General features: G+C 30.1%; 2 protein-coding genes across 3 annotated transcripts; both read left to right on the top strand.

The window, feature by feature from the left end:
* The first annotated feature begins 8 nt into the window (after positions 1-8).
* On the top strand, positions 9-3128 carry LOC125065222 (NEDD8-activating enzyme E1 catalytic subunit). 2 transcript variants are annotated; one of them, XM_047672728.1, is made up of 7 exons: positions 9-102; positions 238-645; positions 729-889; positions 1242-1410; positions 1667-1916; positions 2262-2481; positions 2807-3128. In XM_047672728.1, exons 2-7 carry the CDS (start codon positions 308-310, stop codon positions 3019-3021), a joined length of 1353 nt encoding a protein of 450 aa, XP_047528684.1. In that variant the 5' UTR covers positions 9-102; positions 238-307; the 3' UTR covers positions 3022-3128. The 2 variants fall into 2 exon arrangements, with proteins under 2 accessions (XP_047528684.1, XP_047528683.1); XM_047672727.1 differs by having other exon boundaries at positions 21-95.
* Positions 3129-3874: 746 nt separating this feature from the next.
* Positions 3875-6462, top strand: LOC125065213 (signal peptidase complex catalytic subunit SEC11A). The gene is made up of 4 exons (XM_047672716.1): positions 3875-4055; positions 4137-4396; positions 4973-5150; positions 5546-6462. Exons 1-4 carry the CDS (start codon positions 4008-4010, stop codon positions 5594-5596), a joined length of 537 nt encoding a protein of 178 aa, XP_047528672.1. The 5' UTR covers positions 3875-4007; the 3' UTR covers positions 5597-6462.
* The last annotated feature ends 16435 nt before the right edge of the window (positions 6463-22897 follow it).

Raw genomic sequence — 22897 nt, forward strand, 5'->3', positions numbered from 1 at the left:
TTCGCAGATTCGGTTTTGACATTTACGAATATTCAGAAGACTCAAGACAAAAGTCAATAATTTATGTAAACTTTTAAATAAGATTAAGTTAGAAGGTTAATGGTAGGTAGAGTAATTGTACTTCTATTCTTTCGATTTTAAAAAGTTCTAGTGATAGAGTTCATGTTTTATGCAAACTTATATGGGAGTTAGCGGCATATTTGTAGTTTTTGTATATAAATATATTTTTTGATGCAGCTTACGGATCGCCGGTAAAAATACTCAAGTTTAAATTTACTCTTGTTGCTGTTTAATCATAACATAAAGAATGGCAGATGGAGAATCTCAAACCCTTGATTACCAGCAGAGAAGATGGCATAACATAAGAAAATTATTAGAGAGATCTGGTCCTTTCTGTCATCCTGATTTTGAGCCGTCAGCTGAAATACTAGATTTCATAATGAATTCCTGCAAAGTTTTGATAGTTGGGGCTGGTGGTCTCGGCTGCGAATTACTAAAGGACTTATCTCTCATGGGTTTTAAGAAGATACATATTGTGGATATGGATACTATAGAACTATCAAATCTGAATAGGCAGTTTTTATTTCGAAAAAATGATATTGGGTTATCTAAAGCCAAATGTGCAGTTGAATTTGTAAATAAGAGGTAATTAATAAAAATAAAAGTAGCCCTATTTTCATTTTACATTAGTAATAATTATTGTAATTTATATTCATTATATATTTTAGGGTTCCAGGTTGTGAAGCAGTAGCACATCATTGTGCCATCCAAGACCTAGATGAAGGATTTTATCGCCAGTTTCATATTGTAGTTTGCGGACTTGACTCAATTGTTGCAAGGCGTTGGTTAAATGGAATGCTAGTCTCTTTACTGCAATACAATGATGATAGTAATGTTTTTTTTTATTCCATAACATCATAAAATCTTCTATACTGTTCAAATATCCATTGCAAATTGTGAATCAGCTCTTTTGTAACTGAGCAAGACAAACTCAAGGCCTTAATTTTTTTATATAGTTTCATGTGTCAATATTATATTATAAAGTATTTAAATTTTTATCAGATCTATCACTGTTCTATAATCAGGTTATTTATAGTAGATATAGTCGCTAAAAGAATGTTCTTGACATATATCGTCATCTACTGAATGCATTCTCAGTAGTAAAGATTTAGTAACACTAATGTGAATATATTTGCATGATACATGTTGATTCGTAAGTAATTAACAATTCTTGTTTACAGGAAGTTTAGATCAAAGTAGTGTTATTCCATTGGTTGATGGTGGTACAGAGGGATTTAAAGGAAATGCAAGAGTCATCCTCCCAGGAATGAGTGCTTGTATTGAATGCACTCTAGACCTTTACCCACCACAGAAGACTTTCCCCCTATGTACTATTGCTAACACTCCAAGGTATGTTATAACCTGATCAGGTTATAATGACATATCTTCAAGTTTTTAATTTGGTAGAAGTGTTTTAAGAATTTAATTGTTCAATGTAATTACTGATTAACTAGAAGATTTTTTGAATAAAGTTACCATTACACCATTAATGGAAAATAATTTTAGCTATAATTCTATGTATATGTAAAAATAATTTAGTCCCATGTCATTTATGAAGAATATTCAATATAGAATTTACAAAAAAAATTATTTCTTGCTTTTGCAGATTACCAGAGCATTGTATTGAGTATGTTAAAGTTTTACAATGGGCGAAAGAAAATCCCTGGGGAAGTTCAACTACACTTGATGGTGACGATCCACAGCATGTTGCCTGGGTGTATGAGAAGGCACAAGAAAGAGCCATGAAATATGGGATTACTTCAGTTACATATAGGTTAACTCAGGGTGTCTTAAAGAATATTATACCAGCTGTAGCCAGTACTAATGCTGCAATTGCGGCTACTTGTGCAACTGAGGTAAACAATAATTGTATAGAAGGGTACATAGATAAGTTAGTGATTAATGTCACATAATAGATTCATTAAAAATAATAATTTTTACATACTAAGTATTTGTTCAAAGTTGTTGCAAGATCATAAGAAGAATTACATGTTTGTTTGCTGGTTTAAGGTAATTTATCAGAAGAAACTCTAAAATATAAAATAAACTGTAATAATATTTATTAAGTGTGTTAATTACATACACCTGTTACCTTCACTGTTCAGATGGTGACTGAGCTACCGACAGTATATACATGTTATCCTTTATATTACATTAATATATACATTATATTTTAAAGATATATAAATTCATTGTTCCAGGTATTCAAATTAGCTTCTTCCTGCTGTACTAATATGAACAACTACATGGTTCTCAATATGTCTGAAGGAGTGTATACCTATACATTTGGGGCTGAGAAACGTCAAGATTGTGTTGCTTGTAGTAATACTACCAGAGTAATGGAAATTGAATCTGATGCAACATTGCAGGCAATCTATGATAAATTGTGTGAAGATAAAGGATATTTAATGAAAAGTCCAGGTAAGTTCACTGTTTTGTTGCACCAAAACTCAGTTAAATTCAATGTTTTTTTTATGTAACTATATTGATTTAACAAAAACATATTTTGTATATAGATAGATTTGTTAGATTTTGACTGAATTTGATTCTACTTATATTTTAAAATGCCTGTAACGTTTTCAACAAACTATAAAATATGTACTTGAATCTATTAAAAATCCTCCTATAGAAAGAGAGTGAGAGGGTTAATAATTATCTAATAGAATTTCTTCCGACATGTAGGTTTTCCATTACTAAACATTAACTCATTATCAGATATTTAATCTTTCAATAAATTTTTTTTAAGGAATTACAACAATTATCAATGGTCGCAACAAAACTTTGTACATGTCATCAATCAAGAGTATTGAAGAAAAAACAAGAGATAATTTAAAAAAGAAAATTACTGAGTTAGGACTATACAATGGATGTGATATACTTGTAGCCGATGCTACAACTCCTAACACTTTAACAATAAAATTGAAATTTTCTGAAAATTCTGATGTTGATATGGGGCGATAAAAGACTAATTTCTAATTACTTACTTAAATTGCTGAATGCTGTGAATGGTATTCACTTGCTTTTGTATTATTTACATAAGAAGTTAAATAAATTATTTTAAAATTGTTTCTATAAGTTTTATTTGAGAAGTACTTTCCATAAAAAACATATAATTGAAACAAATATTTATAACAAACACGTTAATAATAATAATCTCTATGATTTAAACAATACATAGCTATAGATAGTATGTAGCCTAGAAATATATCATATATATACCATTGGTTTTGAACGTCGACGAAACTGTTATTGGAATTTTAGAAGTAGAATTAAAGTGGAAATAATTGGTTAAGTGCAATAGTGTTATATTATAAATAAAGATATGTTAATCATAAATTCTTTGTAGTGCACAACGTAGCTCAGTTATTCTCAAATCGTATGAAATACGTAAATATAAGTTTTGTTTATCTTTTTTCCTACCTCCATTGGAATAGGCTATAGGTAAGGAGTTAGGTATTTAATATAATCGAACCATACAATCTGTCAAACTATAGAATATTGGTAATACTTCTATACCTATAAAATTATTTTTCTGACCGACTATTAATGCAAAGTTGTTAATAATTATATTTTTAGAAATATTTTTTTAAATTGGTATTTAAATATTAGCAGCCTTGTATTCCTATAATTTTTACTTTTACGATGCAATACACAATTTACTATCACAATAATAAAATGGTTTTAGTTTTATACTTCATAAAAGTGTCCGATAAGTAATATAATCGATTGTTTAAATAAGCCACGGAGCAGAGCCAATCAATTACCTAATAAATAACGTTTAGAATGATATATTTTTTATCTGTTAGCTTGGATGTTTTGAAGTTTTGTATCTGACGTGGTGCTGTCGAGCTGTCGAATCAGAAACTTACCTTTCCTTTACATTAAGGATAACCAAAACGTACGATTTTTATTTTCTTTAGCACCCTTGAAAAAGGCAAGAAACAAAAATGTTGGACAGTTTATTTGACGATGTTAAGCGAATGAACAAGAGACAGGTGACTTTCATTGATTATTTTAATGTATAGATGACGTGAACATGTACCGGTCCTTTATTCATGATTTTTTTTTCATTCCAGTTTATTTACCAAGTTCTTAGCTTTGGTATGATAGTATCGTCAGCTCTTATGATATGGAAGGGTTTAATGGTCGTAACAGGCAGTGAGAGTCCTATTGTTGTTGTGCTCTCAGGAAGTATGGAACCTGCTTTTCATAGAGGAGATTTATTGTTTCTCACTAACTATCCCGACGAACCAGTGCGTGTCGGTGAAATTGTAGTTTTTAAAGTGGAGGGCCGTGACATTCCGATTGTTCACAGAGTTTTGAAGCTTCATGAAAAGTAAGTATCCTGACATAAAAAAATTCAAAAATTTAAATATTATGTAGTGATATAGCTACGACTTGTACAAACTCATGGTGGTATCTTACAATTTTTCAACATACTATATAATTATGCTCTCAGTATTCAATGTAATAAGTATTTTAAAGTGATACATGGCAAGGGCTCTTAATACATAAATGGGTCTTTGGTTATACCTTGAAATTTACAGCCTAAGTAGAAGGTTTGACACTTATCCCACCAAGCAACTGCACCAAATTTAATTCAACACTTGCTATTTTCCACAGCATGTTTTCTTACACTGTTTTAAGCATGGGGTTATTAATATAATTATTACCTAAAGTGAAGCACATGTGAAGTGCAGTGGTGATGCTCAAATGACCAAAATCTTTAGTTATATTAAAATATGAATTTATAGTTAATTTAAAGTATACAGTGGTTTTCTTAAATTCTTATTAAATTGCTTAGTAAAACACAATATATTCTAATTATTATATTTAAATCAAGACTATTTGAACTTATATTATATATATAGCTACTTATAATTGAAATATTATTTTATACATTTTTTTTTAGGAACAATGGCACTGTTAAATTTTTGACTAAAGGTGACAATAATAGTGTTGATGATCGAGGTCTGTATGCTCAGGGTCAGCTTTGGCTGACTAAGAAGGATGTTGTTGGTCGTACTAGAGGATTTTTACCCTATGTTGGAATGGTCACAATTTATATGAATGAATATCCTAAGTTTAAGGTAATTTAAAGTTAATCTAATATTTTGTGCATTGCTTAATACATTAAAAATAACCTCCATAAGAAGAAAATCCATGTATTGCTATATTGCTGGAGGTATAATTTTATTAGAACTTTCTGCAAGTTCATCTGGTAAGCTATCAAAAATTATTCTGCTTTCCCACCATTGGTAAAAAATTGTTGGCGTAAGGAATGGTTTATTTCTTACAGTGCCAATGTCTATGGGTGGATTATATATAGTACTCATTACTGAAATGGATGTTTTCATCATGTCTATTTTAAGCTGGCCTTCCTGTTTCTAGCAAAATAATAACCTCGAATTTTTTATTACAAAGATGTATCCAATATTCTATCTATAAAAATATTTAAAAATGTTTTTTTTTTTTCTTATTTCAGTTTGCTGTTCTTGGCTGTTTAGCAATTTATGTACTAGTACATAGAGAGTGAAGTTGTAATTTGATCTGACGGAGTGAAGAGTATGTTTGTAATAAGTAATATTTGACTTTCAGATGTATTTCCTCTTTTTTAAATGAAGTTCTCTCTAGAGTGAATATTATATTTATTTTGGTTTAATAAATCTGTTTTTCTTTATAAAACATAAATATTGTAAGAACTAAAATTTTTTTAGAACACACTTAGATGTAAAATTTCGTCTGTTTCACATCCACAAAACAAATTAATTTATACAAAAATGCATTTACTACGTCTTAATGAACATATTGTTTAAGGTCCAGAGTAAAGTATGTTAAAATAAATGTACTTAATTTGAAAACAACTTTAAATTCTGCCTAAAACATCCAACAACAACAAACCATTAATATGAAATCTGTGAAACTAATATACTTTAGTTTTTTTGGATATGTTGGTAGTATTGTGGTATAGTAATAAGTAAGCTAAAGGTCTTATAAATTAAGGTGTAAATATATTCAACCTAAATATCTCAATTCAAAATATTGACTTAATGAGGTCCTTTTGAAGAAATTTATGGTTGGTATAACTAGTAAAATCACAGGAAATATCAAGACTTTGCTAATGGATTGTTGGCAACTGCCCACTCTTTACATTTATTAGTGTCCGTCCTTTGGTTGTGGCGAGTATTCATTTATGTGTTATTAAAAACAAACTAGAGAGACTACAGGAATTCCAGATTTTTGTTTTCGAAAATGATGCGCTTTACTATGTGTGAGACCTTTATAAAGAGGGAAGTTAAAAAAAACATCGCTAATTTACATGAAAAAAGTTACTTGAACACCAATATATATATTTCTACTATTAACTAATAATAATTAATTAATCTTTCGTGCTCAAAATTATAATATACTTTATTTATTAAGTGGGTTATCAAGAAGTGTTTATCAGAGATTTAAATCGTTAATTTAAAGGACTAGTAAATGTACCACCAGGTTTTACTGTAGATACTTCCGAGAAGAACGGAAGTAACTCAGTATTTACTCTTTTCCAACATTTGAAATACACTATGGTAATACTGTTAAATATTTTGCCTGAAAGTCAACAAGTAATAACTTCACTATATTTTTTATGTATATAATCTTGTGTTGTGTTTAGCTTTTTATTCTTTTCTTTTGTTAACTTTATAATCTTTATCTTGAACCTATTATAAGATTTGTTAACTCACGTAGGGCTGCTCCGATCATGCTCCGATTAATACTATACTATCGGCTTGCATTAACAAATATAATTTAATTCGTTTTTTTTTTGCTGTCAAGCGTCACTCATGCTGTAATGCATTAATTCACGCCGATAATCATCCGATAATATAACGTGGAAGTGCGTATTGTAAGTAAATACTAAATAGATTTATAAATCTCTTATAGGACGAATTTTAAAGAATGCTTGTCCATTTGACTTTTATTCAGTGATGCCAACTCCTATAGAATGTTCCCCTAGGATCAACTTCCAAATTTCCCTAAATGTCGGTTAAAAACATCTAAAGTTTTTGTTGTACCCTTTTTGAGAATGAATTACAAATAATAATTTAAAATACATTCAAGTAGTATAAAATAACTGTTGTATCTATGTGGGTTCATTTAACACATTTGTGTACATTAATTTATGACCTAATAAGATTATGGTAATAACAATGAAATTTAACAATAGCTTTTTTCTCAACTATTCTTTGCATCCTGTTTGGTTTTTCCCTCATTTTTGTATATAAATACATCATTTCTTATATTAGAAATTTAGTAATCGGTATTTTGGTTTATGCTGTTAATATTTGGTAATGTTTTTCCGAAAATTCTTTACTTAAGAGGATAGAACTTAGGATGAAAGTTTGTCATTTCTAAGGCCAGACCTATAGCAGTCGTTATTTATATATCTGGTAATAAATAAAAGACAATTGTTACAGCGTTTTTGGAAATTTATCATTACAGAATGTTATATTGGGGATGAAATTTGTGTCTATGTCGCTGTTTGATATTAAGATATGGGTACCATTTGGGACATCCCATCGAGTACACGACTAGGAAATAATAAAAAATAAAATGCTGCCCAAGTTAGGTGGCAGTGTTGACATGACACTCTTTCGCCTCGGAAACCACGTAAAGCTGTTGGTCTTGCGCCTGAACTCTATTCCGTCGTGTTGGATTCATTTCATTTGTGCGCGCATTTGTGTAATATAATATGTCCCGGGCAGATGACAGTTTGCCTTGAAAATGGCCGCCATGGACTGCAAACGGTCATCACTTAAAAAATACGAAAATGTAACGTATTCGCATACTCAGGATTTTATATTTTTTAAACCCTACTAAACTACTGCGATATACTTTATACAACACAGAAAATATTCTACGTGGTAAAACGTCGATAGATTTTTAGTGAAAAAAATTCAAATAATTGTCTTTACAGTATTAAAAATATCAATGTAATGTTTTATTACTGCACAAGTCAGGAACGAATGTGTAAAAGTTATATTAGGTATTTATTTAAATCGAGCGTTATGGAGGTGTTTTTATTTAGAATCACACCCTAATAAAATAACTATCTATCAGGTACAGGTTGGTTCCGTAAGCTTTGTAGGGATTTGCTAAAATATTATTATCAAAACACAAATTCGGAGTCATGGTGTCAAATTTTTAAAGTATAAAAAGGTTATTGTTTAAAAAATATGAAATCCCAAGAGTTGGAAAGTTTATATATTTGCGTATTTATACATTATATTTAAGGCCCAAAATGATAATTTTTGACTTATACTTATTTTACGACAAGTGAAGCGGCCAGTATGTTGGCGATGTGTTCCAAGATCTAAGACACCGTCATACGAAATTTTATTAAAATTTATTCAGGCGCTTTAAAATAAAGTGGGTAACGCTGAATTGTGACTGATGGCTGATGATGGAAGATTTTAAATCTACCTTAAATGTTTTCGGCATAGAAAGTATGTTGTGTGATATTTCAAAATCTAAGATGTAATTTAAACGTGATGAGCTAATTTCATGATTATGCTATAAAGCTGTCTCACAAAGACTGTGCATTGTTCTGAAATTATAAGTATCTCTATTTGGTGTGAAATTTCATCAAAATTTTAGTGTTAAAATTAAAATTTTTAATAAATGTATTCGCTGGTCATAAACTATATCTATAAAAAAAATCCTGTCTATTAATGGCTCCTGAAGGAAGGACAAACCAACAAACAATCGTGTTTATCACAAAAGCAATAATTTTGGCAATAAAATATAAAAAGTGACTTTTGTACAGGTGTCTCTACAAATACGTAAAATTTTTAATGACTTTGAAGAAAAGTTTATTATCACAATATATTAAATTGTTTAAATTACCTAATTAATTATTTTTAATTAGTTATTATATTGTCGTCATTTTCAAGTTTTTAATAACATATTTATTATTCAATATTCACATATGTTAAATAAGTCATGGTTATACATGGTTTTTATAATACTTACTAAATGCACTACTCGAATGAGACAACGTCGCATACAAGGGATAGAATCTTCGTGCGTACTATTCTTATGTGTGGATTTTATCTTTATAATTTAAATCGTCATAAAACCTCCTCGACCAATGAAGGAATCATCAAAATCGGTTTTCAATCAGCAAAAATATCGAGTATTTTATAACCTAACTCGCGTTTCAAGTCGGCTAGAAAAGTAAATAAAGCAGTAGTATGATAGAGGTATACCTATTTACGATTTCTAACATTATCTGGAATATTTCCTACAAAGATTGATTACTATTAGATCCGTAATCGACACATTCTAGATGCGGGATTTTCGTAATGATACGGACCATTGATGTGGCCCAAATCATCTTTAAAAGGAAAGCGCTTCATCATTACTTAGGTTTAAAGGTTCAAAGGTTCTATAGTAACCGTGATTCATGATGTATAATTTAAACCTAGATTTTATTATTAATAACGTCTTATATTTATTGATTTGTTCCACAGAAACTTTATGGAATTCATTAAATATATGTTCTAAAAATTTTATAACTAGTAATAACTAGCCGTTATAGACTGGTTATAGAATATAGACTACTGATTTTCTTAGTCGGATCCATATATGAAGGTTTTATTAGAATACTCGACTAGAGCGACAGTATAATAGTTAGGTATATTATATTGTAATTATTTTATCAAGCTAAATGTTTATAATAACTATACTCGAATACTACTTTACTTAAATTACTAATCGACGATCCTTGACGATAATATTGATGTGTTGCTGATCTCAAAGAACAGCCCGTAGATGTGATTTCTCAAGTTCCATTTTGTGGCGATTAAAAAAGTCTCAAACGAACTAAAAAAATAATTTACCTTATACGTACAATAGATGTACAATTTATTTATTTATTACAATGATAGTGCGAACGGTGCATCAATTGTTATTATGAAAGTTAAAATTGGGTATAAGATTAGATATGAGAATAATACTCTTTATATTTGTATAGAACTGAGCTTCATATGTCTGAAGTCAGTATTTTGCTAAGGCATTGCATAGCTTTTTCAATTATTTACATTAGAAACTAACTTAATTTATATTTTCTACTTACCGGTTAAAAATAATTATACTGTCAGAAATGTCAAATCCTGCTACAATATTGCTACAGCAGATGACGATGGATTTTAAATGGTAAACGGGTCGTCTTGCGTCTACGAGGTTCCGTCGGCAGATACTCAGCTGAATTATATTTATCGAAAATACTTTTCTTACTTTGCACAATAAAAAATTATATGTCAAATGAAATATAATTTAAATTTGCAATTGGACACTATCAATAAAATAGGATGGCATTGGATACGCGTCTGAATGATCTCAGACCGAACGAATAATATTTTGATGTCATTGGTTTATCATAAGAAGAATCAGTTGTAAATGTATGTTCAACGTCGTTTAAAACTGACAACTTCGCATTATGACTTTTATGTTTAGTGCAGTTAGAACGACACGTCCATGCCCCGTGGTTGTACGTTGCAGTACAAAACTACTAGCGTGAGAAACTTTTTATGTGTTTGCTTTACGTGCAGCAGTAAAGAAGTTCCTGTTTAATGGGGTTATTTAAACTTTTAACAGTATTCTATCGGTATATCAAAAGTCTAGGATATCGTTGTATGCAGATTAAATAAACGTACCGCCCCCTACTTATTGGAGTAGGTATATTTATTTGTTTCTTTTTGAATTCAGTAATTTCAATTAAATTTACCGATTGCGTTTCGTTTAATTATGAAACAATACTTACGGTGGTTTTAGTTTGGTACCAAAATATCTTCTACTCTTAAGTTTATTTTAGTATTATATTACTACAATAGACGGGTGAATACGAAGGGGTACCCAAAAACATTTATCCTCTTCGTAGGATGTACTAATTAATGCTGGAGTTAGAGATTGTAAATCTTATTTAAGATGTTAATCTCAGAACGTGCCCTTTGATTAAGAAATTTTATAAACTATATAAATAACATGATATCACACAAGATACACAGAAGCGAAACAGCAACGGTTAAAGCATTTGAACCGAGCGGAGCTAGTATGCGGATTTGACATAAAGTAAGTTTATGTATTGTATATTTGTTAAGATTTATAAAAGGCATATCATTCATAGTATAGCCATTTACAATTTAGACTATAGCCTATTCCAATCGAAGAAGAAATGAAGATAAATAAACCTTAGATTTACGTATTTCATACGATTTGCTAATGGCTCCACTATATTGTTCCACTATAAAGTTTCGATAACAGTTCAAGTCGAAGTTCAAAACGGATTTTACGTAAATCCATATTGAATATCATAGAGACACCTCGTCAATTCGATGTTAAATGTTGTTTATTTGGCTTTTATCCACTTGAGGTTGGAAATGACTAAATTAAGCTCTGGGTAAATCAGTTGCCCAACAGTAGCGAAGTCCTTAGTACGTTACTTATGCTACCATAAAATATAAAGATGGAGCCTAAATTATGTGCCGTATTAGGTCTAATTGAATAGTCTATACACGGTAAAGGTAAGCTATTATTGGTCATGTACCTATATTGTTAGAAGACTTTAATAGTGAATATTAAAAAAAATGCTTTAAATGTAATAATCATTACTAATCGATCAATGAAATTTAAGTAAACATTAATAGTTTATCTCATAGACTTGCCCATGTTTATGTACATCTGATTGCATGAAAGTAATAAACGACCAAACTTATACTAGATAGTTAGTAGATTAGTATTTTAAATCAAAATAGACTATGACGTATACTTATGATTTATTGTATACTAAGAGAGGAGATAAAAATATAGTTTTAAATATCATTAAAGTATTGTCTTTTGTTATGAAATTTATTTAAATTTAATAATGATGATTTCATTTGACCACGTTGATAGATGATAGATGCTTCGGAACAGTAGAGCTGTTATTTAAGAGCAAATTAGAAACTTAAAGCAGAAAACAGAATAATTGTTATAAATATACAACGTACACACGTATATTTTATTATATCAAAATAGCGTTTCTAATAGGTCACGAGTGAGAAAGAAAAGTAAGATTTTACAGAATAACACTGCAGTTCGCTGAAGCTATATAAACAAAGAATACTTGAACGTTTCCACTGCATTACTTGTGTTCTAATCTCTATTGCTGTCATTTATGTTCTTACCCCCAATAAGCGCAATAAAGCGATTTCACATCGAGTTCGTTTGCCAAAAGTCTCATATTGATAGTGGCCGGCTTTGGCCCTCCCGGCGCTATAAATACAGAAAAACTTTGCTGCCAAACTTTCCCTGCACTTGTTTATGAATATGACTTCCACCCAGGGACCGAACATGCATGATGGAGTGGGCTATTTCAGTGCGGTTAGTAAAAGTTTTTAATAAATCAATTTTAGCTCACATGAAGTGATGATTTACATTATCGTTAGCCTAATAACTTTTAATAAAGTCAAAATATTTGTTGACTGAAACTCGATAAAATTGGTTTTGCCTAAAATAATATTGAACATATGAGATGAGGAGAATATGACAACGTTGAACATAACATATGAAAAAAAATGTAATGACGTAAATGTATTGGACTTTATAAATTGAAAAATGTTTGATTTTATGTAAAACTTTACGGCTCTTGTTATATGGAATTTTAAAGTGTCTCTTTATGGTATATGAAAAGTACTGAACTCTCGCATGGCTGGTCAAGAAACAAATTCATAGCAAGAAAGTATATTTCCCCAGCGGCCTTTTACAAAGTTAACAAGCTGTAACTTGGGAAATAAACACGAAAAAGCGACGATTAATATTAAAAATTCGCACCCATATTTTGACAAAAAAATATCTAATTTTTAGTAAAAGTGATATTTTTTGGCAATCCATGATTAATTGAATTACTAACTAAATTGGGTGAATTTTATGGTGTAATCTTGGTAATAAAGCTTTAATTATTTTGTATTAGCCTTTAAATGTTAAGCAAATTAGTGGGGATGCGGCGAGGGGCACTCGTTTGCTCCTGAGGCATTTCGTGGTTAACATTTCACTGGCCCATTAACTATGTCTCAGGCGTTAAACAAATTATTACGGCTGTGCGTTACGTACGCCCTATTTCGGAATGAGGGTTTAAACTGTCCTCATTTGTTTTACGATAAATATTTAATGAAGAGTTTTGTTTCTGTCTTTTGCATAAATTATGAGACATCTTGAGTTTGTCAGATAATTATAAATACAGCCTGTTCTTAAATCTCTACGTTTTAAACTTTACATGCAGATAATTATGAAAGAATAAAAAATCATTAATTAATTATAATTAATCATTTAATGCAAAATCACTACTGAACTCGTATTAAGGATTATTTTTAAATATATCGAATTACACTATGTGACTTTTAAACAATACTTATTACTATTATTTCTTACAAAAACTTCAAAACAAATATCATTTTCATTTATATTAAATAATTAAAAGATTTCATAAATATCGATATCTAGTAAACTTCATAAAAGAACAGGTTATTTAATAATCTAGTTATATTTCAGAATATAATCAAACATTCTGATAGTAATCGCTGAAGTGGAAAATCCGACGTAGCGTGACCAAATATACCTCGTCAACCTAATATTATGCGAAATGAGAAAGTCCAAATGAGTCCCCTAATGTAATACCAGCTTATTATTTCTTGAAATAGCATTATTGGCAGCAGGAACACGAAAGAATTTAACTAACTAAACAAAAAAATTGTTGGCCTATGTAAATGCTAACGATCTTTCCCGCTATTATACTTTTCCGGTAAATAACATTTGGGAGAAAATTGAAAAGGCGACAGGAGTCTTCTTTTATATTAATATCCAGAACGGGATCAGTTTCGTTAATGAAGCTAGATATGAATTTGTAAACTTTGTTTGACTTTGTATGTAATTACAAAAAATAGCAGCTTTTGAATGCATATATGGGTTTCTAATTTTTGATTAAGTGTTTCCACTCCTCCTCTTTAGAATGTTTGGTAGCTTCACGCTGCTCTAATGTTTTTTATTTACATGTAAGTATGTATCAGAAAATTTTATACAGTAAAAATATCAATAGGAAATTAATGCTCATTACTCGATAAAATACTACAATGATGAAAAGGATATCGTTGACTTTCATGCGGTATATATACATTTAATTGTATTGAATTAACATATCCACGTATTTAATTTATAGATAGGAGTTACTTCTGAATTTCTTGCCGGTTATTTTTAGTGGAAACTGCAATCCAAACCGGTGATTGGTGGTTTTAATAACTGAGAAATATGAGAATATATGGAATTGGTTTAGATACAATTCAGTGTGTAATTATACGCTCAAGGTATACGATATCATTGTAATTGATATTCTATTAGACAGTGCTTTGACTATAATATAGCGAAATACGTACAATTGTTACAACGAAAGCGTGATCACTTATCACCATTTGTACCGTTTGAGGCCTCAATAATGAAGCGTCTATAGCCTAATGATTTAAGGGCTGCTTAGCGATAAAGAAAAGTCTCAGGATCGATCCTGACCCCTTGGGCTATTGTCGTCCCCATTTCTTACACAAGTTTTAAGCTTAAATGGAAGTGTAAATAGGAATATTAGTCATTCCTTAAAATAAATGGAGCATTGCTGCTACTCAATTTTTTTTTTAAAGACCATTTATTTGACAATCATCGTGAGAGCTGAGGCAGAGAAAAAAGTATCAGTATAACGAGATTTTATATGGAATATATTGACATAATTTTCATCGTTATATCTGGAAATAGTTTTGTCCCAGTACAGAACGGAACCGTATGGAAATCCAGTCGCCCATCATTTGAGGCGTTTAGTAGCCGGTCGCTAGCAGCCAAGATGCTCAGAGCGGTACGGCTAGATTAGGGTAGGATAGTACGTCGACGTACGCTACAAATGTTTACTTGTGTAAGTTTGTATATCTTTATATATTAATTTATTGTTTATCGTGGTAGATATGTATTATTTTATATAACCCAACATAGGTGTAAATTTGATAACAAGAATAAATTTAATGACTTACAAGTAAAAATATTAATTTTAATTTAATATTATTAATAAATAATAGGATTGTATTATATGACATTAGAATGAGATCGTTCTATTGAGAAACTCTTTATACTTAAACTTGGATGAACGCCAGGAATCTCACTTAATATCGAAATTCTACTCATAAGGTTATAAGCGTAATCATTCACTGTTATGTCAAGCGCATATTATTGCAAATAGAAATAGCTCCGGTTATAATATCTCCTATCAAATAGCATAATACATAATAATTTTTATTTGGTTATTTATATTTATATAAGGAAAACGTTGATATGCATTTGTTTACTCTCATTTTGTATACGGCTGTATAAGTTTAAACATTGTGTGTAAGTTTACTTTGTAAGTGAAATAAAGGAATTAGAAAAACGGTTCCCTTGAATTAAGTATATAATTACGTATGTAATACTAGACTCTCGTGTAGAATCATGAACATTTGATTTAACACGCGAAATTGGTCGAAATAAAATATTTATCGATTTTAATAATATAATATATATTTTAGGTTTCTGCACTCCTCCTCCGTATAAACATTAAGTATCAAAAATTTCACAGTACACCCGGTTAACAAGAGAAACATAGTGTTTTTTAACTTCCTAACTCTTAAATAACCATTAAATGTCTGAAACAGTCTTAAATGTATGAATTAATGTGGAATTTGTTCTATATTTATTCATTTTTCGATTATTTTTTTATCTTTCAATAACAGAAAGTAACATTATTATGAGAAAGAGTGAGAGAAACGAGCAGGAGGTGATCCTACTCGTTTACCAACTCTAACATAAAAAAAACATATTAGTCAGTCCAACGATGTATCCAAAATTGTAAGTCTGGCTAGTGGCATTCGCTATAAAAATGAATATTTACCGATATCAGCTTTAGAATTTGAAATTCGAATATCGTAAAGGTAAATCGTGTGTCTGGTTAATTACAATGTATATTAGTGGCATGGAACTAGTTTAATTTAATGAATGAGTTTTTAAGGGATCTTTTATTATGCCGCAAAATCTAATACTTGAATTATTTTAAAATTAAATGTCATTCTTTTATTTTATCTAAATGAAATGTAACTTGTAAAATTACTTTGCAAGGGTAAAAAGTTTTTGCTTAATATATTTTAAATACCTAGTGGTACAAATTGGTCGTAAGCTTCAGCTTCTTTAGAAATTTTATATACGAGAAAAAAACATTTAATAAGAATGTCCTGTTAATCCAATATAATGGAGTCCATAGGTAAAACATTTAAGCAGCTTGAATTTTCTATTTACTTGTAATATACGCCTACTTCAATATTTTGGATGTCTCACAGACAAGCACTTCAACGATTTGTTTACAAGTACAGCTGGCTGATTTTTCTCAAATGACTGTCGGATCATTAGGCGAGAAGCCTGAACTGAGGGGGATCAAAGGGATGTTCACGAGACGTCCACTCATCCTGAGAGGCTGTTACCCTCCGAAGTAAGCCCTTTACTTTGACTTTCCTGTTTAAAACTCGGAAAAGCTAAATTCGATTAACATGGTAATACCTACCTTTTTGACTTCGTTATATACATTTCATTTAGTTTATGTAATATGCATATTTTGTTATTATTTTATTTAAATAAATTAGAATCTCTTTTATTTAAATATAAGATTTTAATTTTCCATAGACTAAAACTAGTACAATTTTGTAATAGATTTTATTTTTAGTATGGTAAAAAGTGTATACCGATTTTATTTCAATCGGCTGGGTAGGACTAGTTTAAAATTCAGTTGCTAGTTGCTTACACACTAACATGTTGATATTCAATTAAAGTTTGTTTTCATATAGTTCCTACGCACATGAATACTGGATGTGTGTTTTTGTTTTTACTTTAAGATTATTGCTATCAAATTTTATTATTAATTAAATAAGATTTTATATGTATAGAGTAATGATAAGAAAAATACGTTTTAAAAGTAATTCGAACAGTCACCGTTATGCTAGCTTTATTTATTGACACAATTTACAGAGATCAATAATTATTTAGCGGCGTTCTGGTTTATAATACAAAGTCATGAGTCAACTATGTTGAAGTAAGTTAATGTTACACTGCTAGGCTAAGTTTCCATTTGATGAAAGGTTTTCGTGCGTAGTCCACCACGTTGCCCCAATGCTGTTTGGCGACCAAAGTGACAGATTTACATCCGGCACAGGTTTTCTCAGGAAATTTTTCTTTATCGTCGAGCATGGGACAAATTACAAGCGCAAATTAAGAGGTATACGTTGTTAACCTTGATCGATTGTGTGGTACCGAAAAATATGCCACGCGAATTGTGCTTCTCGTCTCGTACTGATTTACATAGGTTGCACTGCGATTCGCACTTACCGGTAACGTAAAAAAAATCTTTAAATTATTTAAAAATACATATATTTAGCAAAAATAATCTGAATAATCCCTTAGTTAATATATCAAGTAAAAAAAAGCAAATAAATAAAAAATATTTTGCATACTTATTATTAATTGTTTTATTTTTTTTTGGAGACTTAAAGAAAATTTTATACAATGTAGGTTAACAAATATTTCATTACTAGTTTTTCCGGTAACGATTATCGGGACAAAAGAAATCAATGTAACTCGAATTAAGTATTGTGTTCTCTTTCTTTTTCGTGTTAATATTTTCATCTAACTATTGGGCTATCGTACTTATAATGTAATTGTTGAATTAACTCAATTTAATCGGTGGTATCATCGGCTTATATCACTACGCGCAAAAATGTATAATCACATGAAAACAAATTAAAACGAGAAATATCTAATTTCACGCAATGTCTATTTTAATCATATAAATATTATAGGAAACTAATACCATGTTATTAATTATGCCTCAATTATTATATTTATTTATGCATTCAAAATGTTATATTAAACAGCTCAATATTTGATTAATGGGTACGTGTTGCCTGTATTTACCTTTCGATTCAGTAATTTAGTTATTAGTTGTAAACGCTACGTTTAAGCACATATTTCATGGAATAGTTTGCTAGGCGATTTATACGTACGAGAAAACAGAGAATATGAGAAAAATGTATTTTTTAAACATACAATATAGACAAGGATTATGTACGAGAGGCGGCCTTATTGATAAGCTCGCTGGAGCTCGAGCGAACTTAAGACAGAGAAAACAAAAAGAACGGATGCATAATGAATTAATATATATAAAGGCGTGTCTATGAAAATAATGTTACTGGTAATCTAACGGAGCATCGGGTCTATGGTTTGGCCTTTTTGATTAAAAAGAAATCGAAAGGTCATTTAATTATTAGAATATTGTAATACTTTGTTTTGGTAAAAAATAGTGCCATTCTGTATTTTATATAAATGAATATTAATACATAATCACAATAAATATAAATGAAAACATGTTCGAATACCTATTTAAAATTATTATTTTACGTATTCCATGCGATTTTCTAATAGAACAGTTATATTCTGTGCTCCTAACAGTTCCTGATTAATATTTATTTATTTATAAAACAGCACTATAAAACTTAACTATTTTTCGATAATTCATAATGTATATTATTGATAATTGAAGCTCTCAACTAATGATATTGCGTCAATTCGATGTCAAATGTTGTTGATTTGACATTTGTCTTTTTGTAAATAAAAGTATGTATTTAAATAAAAGTGAAGCATATCAAATTAGAAGAAGTACAACTGAAAGTAAAAGTAATATAGAAAAGATGATAAAGGTTAAAAAAAATTTTGTATACAGATATGTTCCTTTGTTCTAGTGTTGTAACTTCTAAAGTATATACATACGTAGAATAATATTTAAAACGTGTCGTTTTAAAGAACCTTCTCAGTGTCTTTGAAGTTATATGTTATATCATATAAAAATATAAATGTACATAATATAAATGAGAATTCGATCAAATTAACTTTTAATTAAAAAAAGTGTCATTACTTTATACTCTAAAAGTTTATTTTTCTGAAAAATGTCTTAGTGCGGGAGCTATTTGTACGCTCCTGTCTTTAGTAAGCAAATAAAATAGTTTCAGCGCCTGAACTCTCACCGATCCTATTGGATTTGTCATCCCATCAGATTATTAGAGCGAGGGAATGTAGAGTGCATCTGTATTTGCGCACACGCTTGTACTCTATAATTTGTCTTGAGCTGTCGGTTTGTCACACTTAAATATGCCACCGTTGCCGAAAAAATTATCATGTAGATTATTTTAGATATATATTAAAGACGAATAGGAGGCAGTTCGAAACGACCAGATACACAGATCCGAACAACACAAAAATATAGAAGAAAGTAATGGCATTCGGCAATGGTAAAATCTTGGAACTTATATAATTGTATAAAAAATTAGGGCATAATCGTTTATTAGTAGGAATAATACAGCAAAATGAGTCAATATTAGATAACTATTTACCCTTAAAAGAAAACCAAAATTCGAACGTCAGAAAGCAGAGAAAAGAAATAAGAAATAAGGAGAACAAATTAGAAATAAAGGACCTTATATGTCTCGAAACAGCTGTGGTTGTGTCGTTATTGGAACTTTTATTAGTAGTTAAACTGCCTAAGCAGAAGTAAAAATTCCAATACAAAATCTTCTTAGATTTGTATTATAAAGATATAAAAAAACGATATATATATATAGTTGGCATGCGTATTATGCTAAAAAATTGACAAAATAGTCAACGAAAAAAAAAAACTTAGTAAAACTCGCAAGCGACACTTTTAAAGAAATTATAATTTTTATGAAACTTTCCTTTTCAAATTAGTCCCATTATTAACTTAGATTATATATTTATAAACATTTAATAAATATATACATTTTGTTTATTCTATCTACTAATTAAGAATTCCAATAGAGAGTTGACTCGTACGTTCGCCGGTACGTTCAGTTCTTGTTCTCTTGTCATTAATATACATAAAACACTGTTAAAAGAAAATTGTCTTTTGCGGAATTCTTTCGCAGTGGCCTCTTTATTTTAACGAGCACATTTTAATACTATGCAATTTAGTGCAAGACTTTATAAAGGGAATTTTCTAGAAATTGTGAAAGAATGTCTAATGGATGTGTAAAGCGGGTTTTCCATTTCGGACTTAGCGGATAGAAGGTCTTTTGTCCAGATGAAAATGTTTTAAACTGAATAACAAATGTAATGTATAATCTATGTATTTTTCTTTTAGCTAACTACGGAAGGCGAAATAAAAATACATTTAAAAAGCAATAGAACTTTAAAACAAGTTCTTCATTGTTTTAATTTTTATAATTGTACTCTCTCGAAAACTAACTTTTATTTACTAGTAGTCTATAATTAGAATATAAAAGTTGAAAATTATTTATAAATTGTTATCAACACAAGTAAGTTTATGATTATAATTTGATTTTTTTCCGTAAAAGTTTCTTAAGCATGTGTTGAAAAGTTAATCAACACGTTAAAGATTATGGAATAGGCTCTTCTCTTTCGGATAGATACTTTGAATATGCAAGGTCTGATTCCTTGCAACTTTGTTTCTCGGAATCTCGCTGGATAAAATACCGATTCGCAACACATCACGCTTCGGTCGCATATCGTGTCGGTTGCCAGTTGGTCTCGAACTGGCAACCGATGATCCTATTTCTGTGCTACAACAAACCTTCTTTATTAATCCATATATATGATTACAAGAAGGCATCAAACTAAGCAAGTAATGATGATTTTATTCATAGTTTCAAAAGACTGCATATTTTTTTTAAACAATTTAGTAATTTTCCTTTAATTTTTATAATGCAAGTTTTTCATACCCGCTTCCGTGCAGCTATTTTATTCGGGTACGTGCCTGCTAATAATTGTCAAGCCGCAGTCGACTGACCACTAACGTAAAACAAACCCACACCACAATACCACTCAAGTTATGGAAACACACTTTTGAATATCTACTTTCGCTCTTTTGTTACTAAGGTTATAATAATTTCAATATTTAAAATGCGTTCTACAATCATTTAAATCGAAGTTCGAAATGGAAAATTAACAATTAATGTTAATGTTTTGTTAAAGTATTTCGATAGTTTAAGTATCTATATATACACTATTGCATTGATATGATATTAGGTTAAATGTTACGAAACATCTAATAAGTCTTAAGCGTAGTATTTGATGGCGAAGGTAGTAAAAATTTGTGTCGCCCTCGGGGCTTTGGGATATAATTCACGCGATCTCGCGCTTTGGCAGCAGTTCCGGTCGGTTATGTCTTTGCTGTTTCGTTTATTTGTTTCTACTGGTTTTAAAAATCGTATTTGTGGCTGAATTTTTAACTGTTTGCATCGCTTCTGTTAGCCTTATATTTTTAGGAGATAGTGGTTATTTGTATAGTCAATAGTGTTGTTATCTTTTACTTAGCTGCAGTAATTCGATTTCAAATGAAAATAATTAAAAGTTTAATACAATAATGTTTATTAATTTTTTTCTCGTAAAATACGTATGTATGTTCGCTCTGTAAAGAATGTATTTTATCCGCTAGATTACCTCTTCTCACTTTTGCATAATGCATACGTAATAAAAAAAAAATTCAAACGACTTCCATGTTAATTACTTACGTCCAGTTGTCAATCAAACGTTACGCGAGCTCTAACAAGACCTCACTATAATCCAGATGATTCTAGACTCATCGTGAATCTTTAAATCTGCAATTGTCTATAGATTATAAATTATTTATTGTTTCAGTACATTCATAAAATGTGTATTTCTAACACGAATGTCTGATCCCGTAGTCGGGGGAGTCGTAAAAAGAGATTGGTTCAATTGACGCCGGTTTATTGACTTATTAAATCGATCTCAGCTCGACTATTTACTTGGGCGAGAACATTCTCGTCGGATTACACTACAATAACAAAATATTTGTTGATGGCTCTTTCAGGAAGTTATAACAAGGCGAACTTCGATTTTGGATGTGACATTTTATTGCTATTTATGCATACTAATTCAGGGATTAAAGCTTGTGGATAAGAAATTTATTCTAACATTGAAAATTATAGGAAATAAATCATAAATATATTTTGAGATGTCAGTTCACTTGCTTCCGCTTATACGTCAAAAAACATACATTCTTTTGCCATACATCTTTCCACCAAACAGCAATACTTAGTATTGTTGTTCCGGTTTGAAGGATGAGTGAGTCAGTTAATCTGGCACGACATCAGTCAGACACTACAAATCTGAGGGATATAGCATCTAAGTTCCGAATGTTGGTGGCGCGTAGGTAATATAAGGAATGAATATTATTACTTTCAGTACTAACGTCTATTGGCAGTGGTGATCCCATCACGTGGCCTATTTGCCAGTCCGCCAATCTATATGAAAATAAAATTTACTAATATTTTTTTAATTTAAACTTCTATATAATAGTTTAACTTTATAATGTTGTAGTTTTTAAAGATTATTTAAACTCGCTATGATTTATAATAAAAATATGAAAAGAAAATAGCAAACTACGAATTCCGCATTACTGTGTAAAATAATGCATGGTAAAGTTCCTTCTTAAGTTGATTTCAAGATCTGGTCAGAGATTAGATGCTGCAAGCGATTCGTGTGATTGCAAAACAAGTTCGAAGTTTCAATCTAGTCTACGTTAAGGAAACCTCAAACCAAATACAGTTAGTACTTAGACGTACTTAGTCTTGAGAGATGAAGAATTAGTTTAACTTCAGTAATCGAACTTTACACTTGACTAAAATATGTCATAATCAGCTGTTGTATCATCTGCTTACTA

Source organism: Vanessa atalanta, chromosome 7, assembly GCF_905147765.1.
Source record: "Vanessa atalanta chromosome 7, ilVanAtal1.2, whole genome shotgun sequence".
NCBI lineage: Eukaryota > Metazoa > Arthropoda > Insecta > Lepidoptera > Nymphalidae > Vanessa > Vanessa atalanta.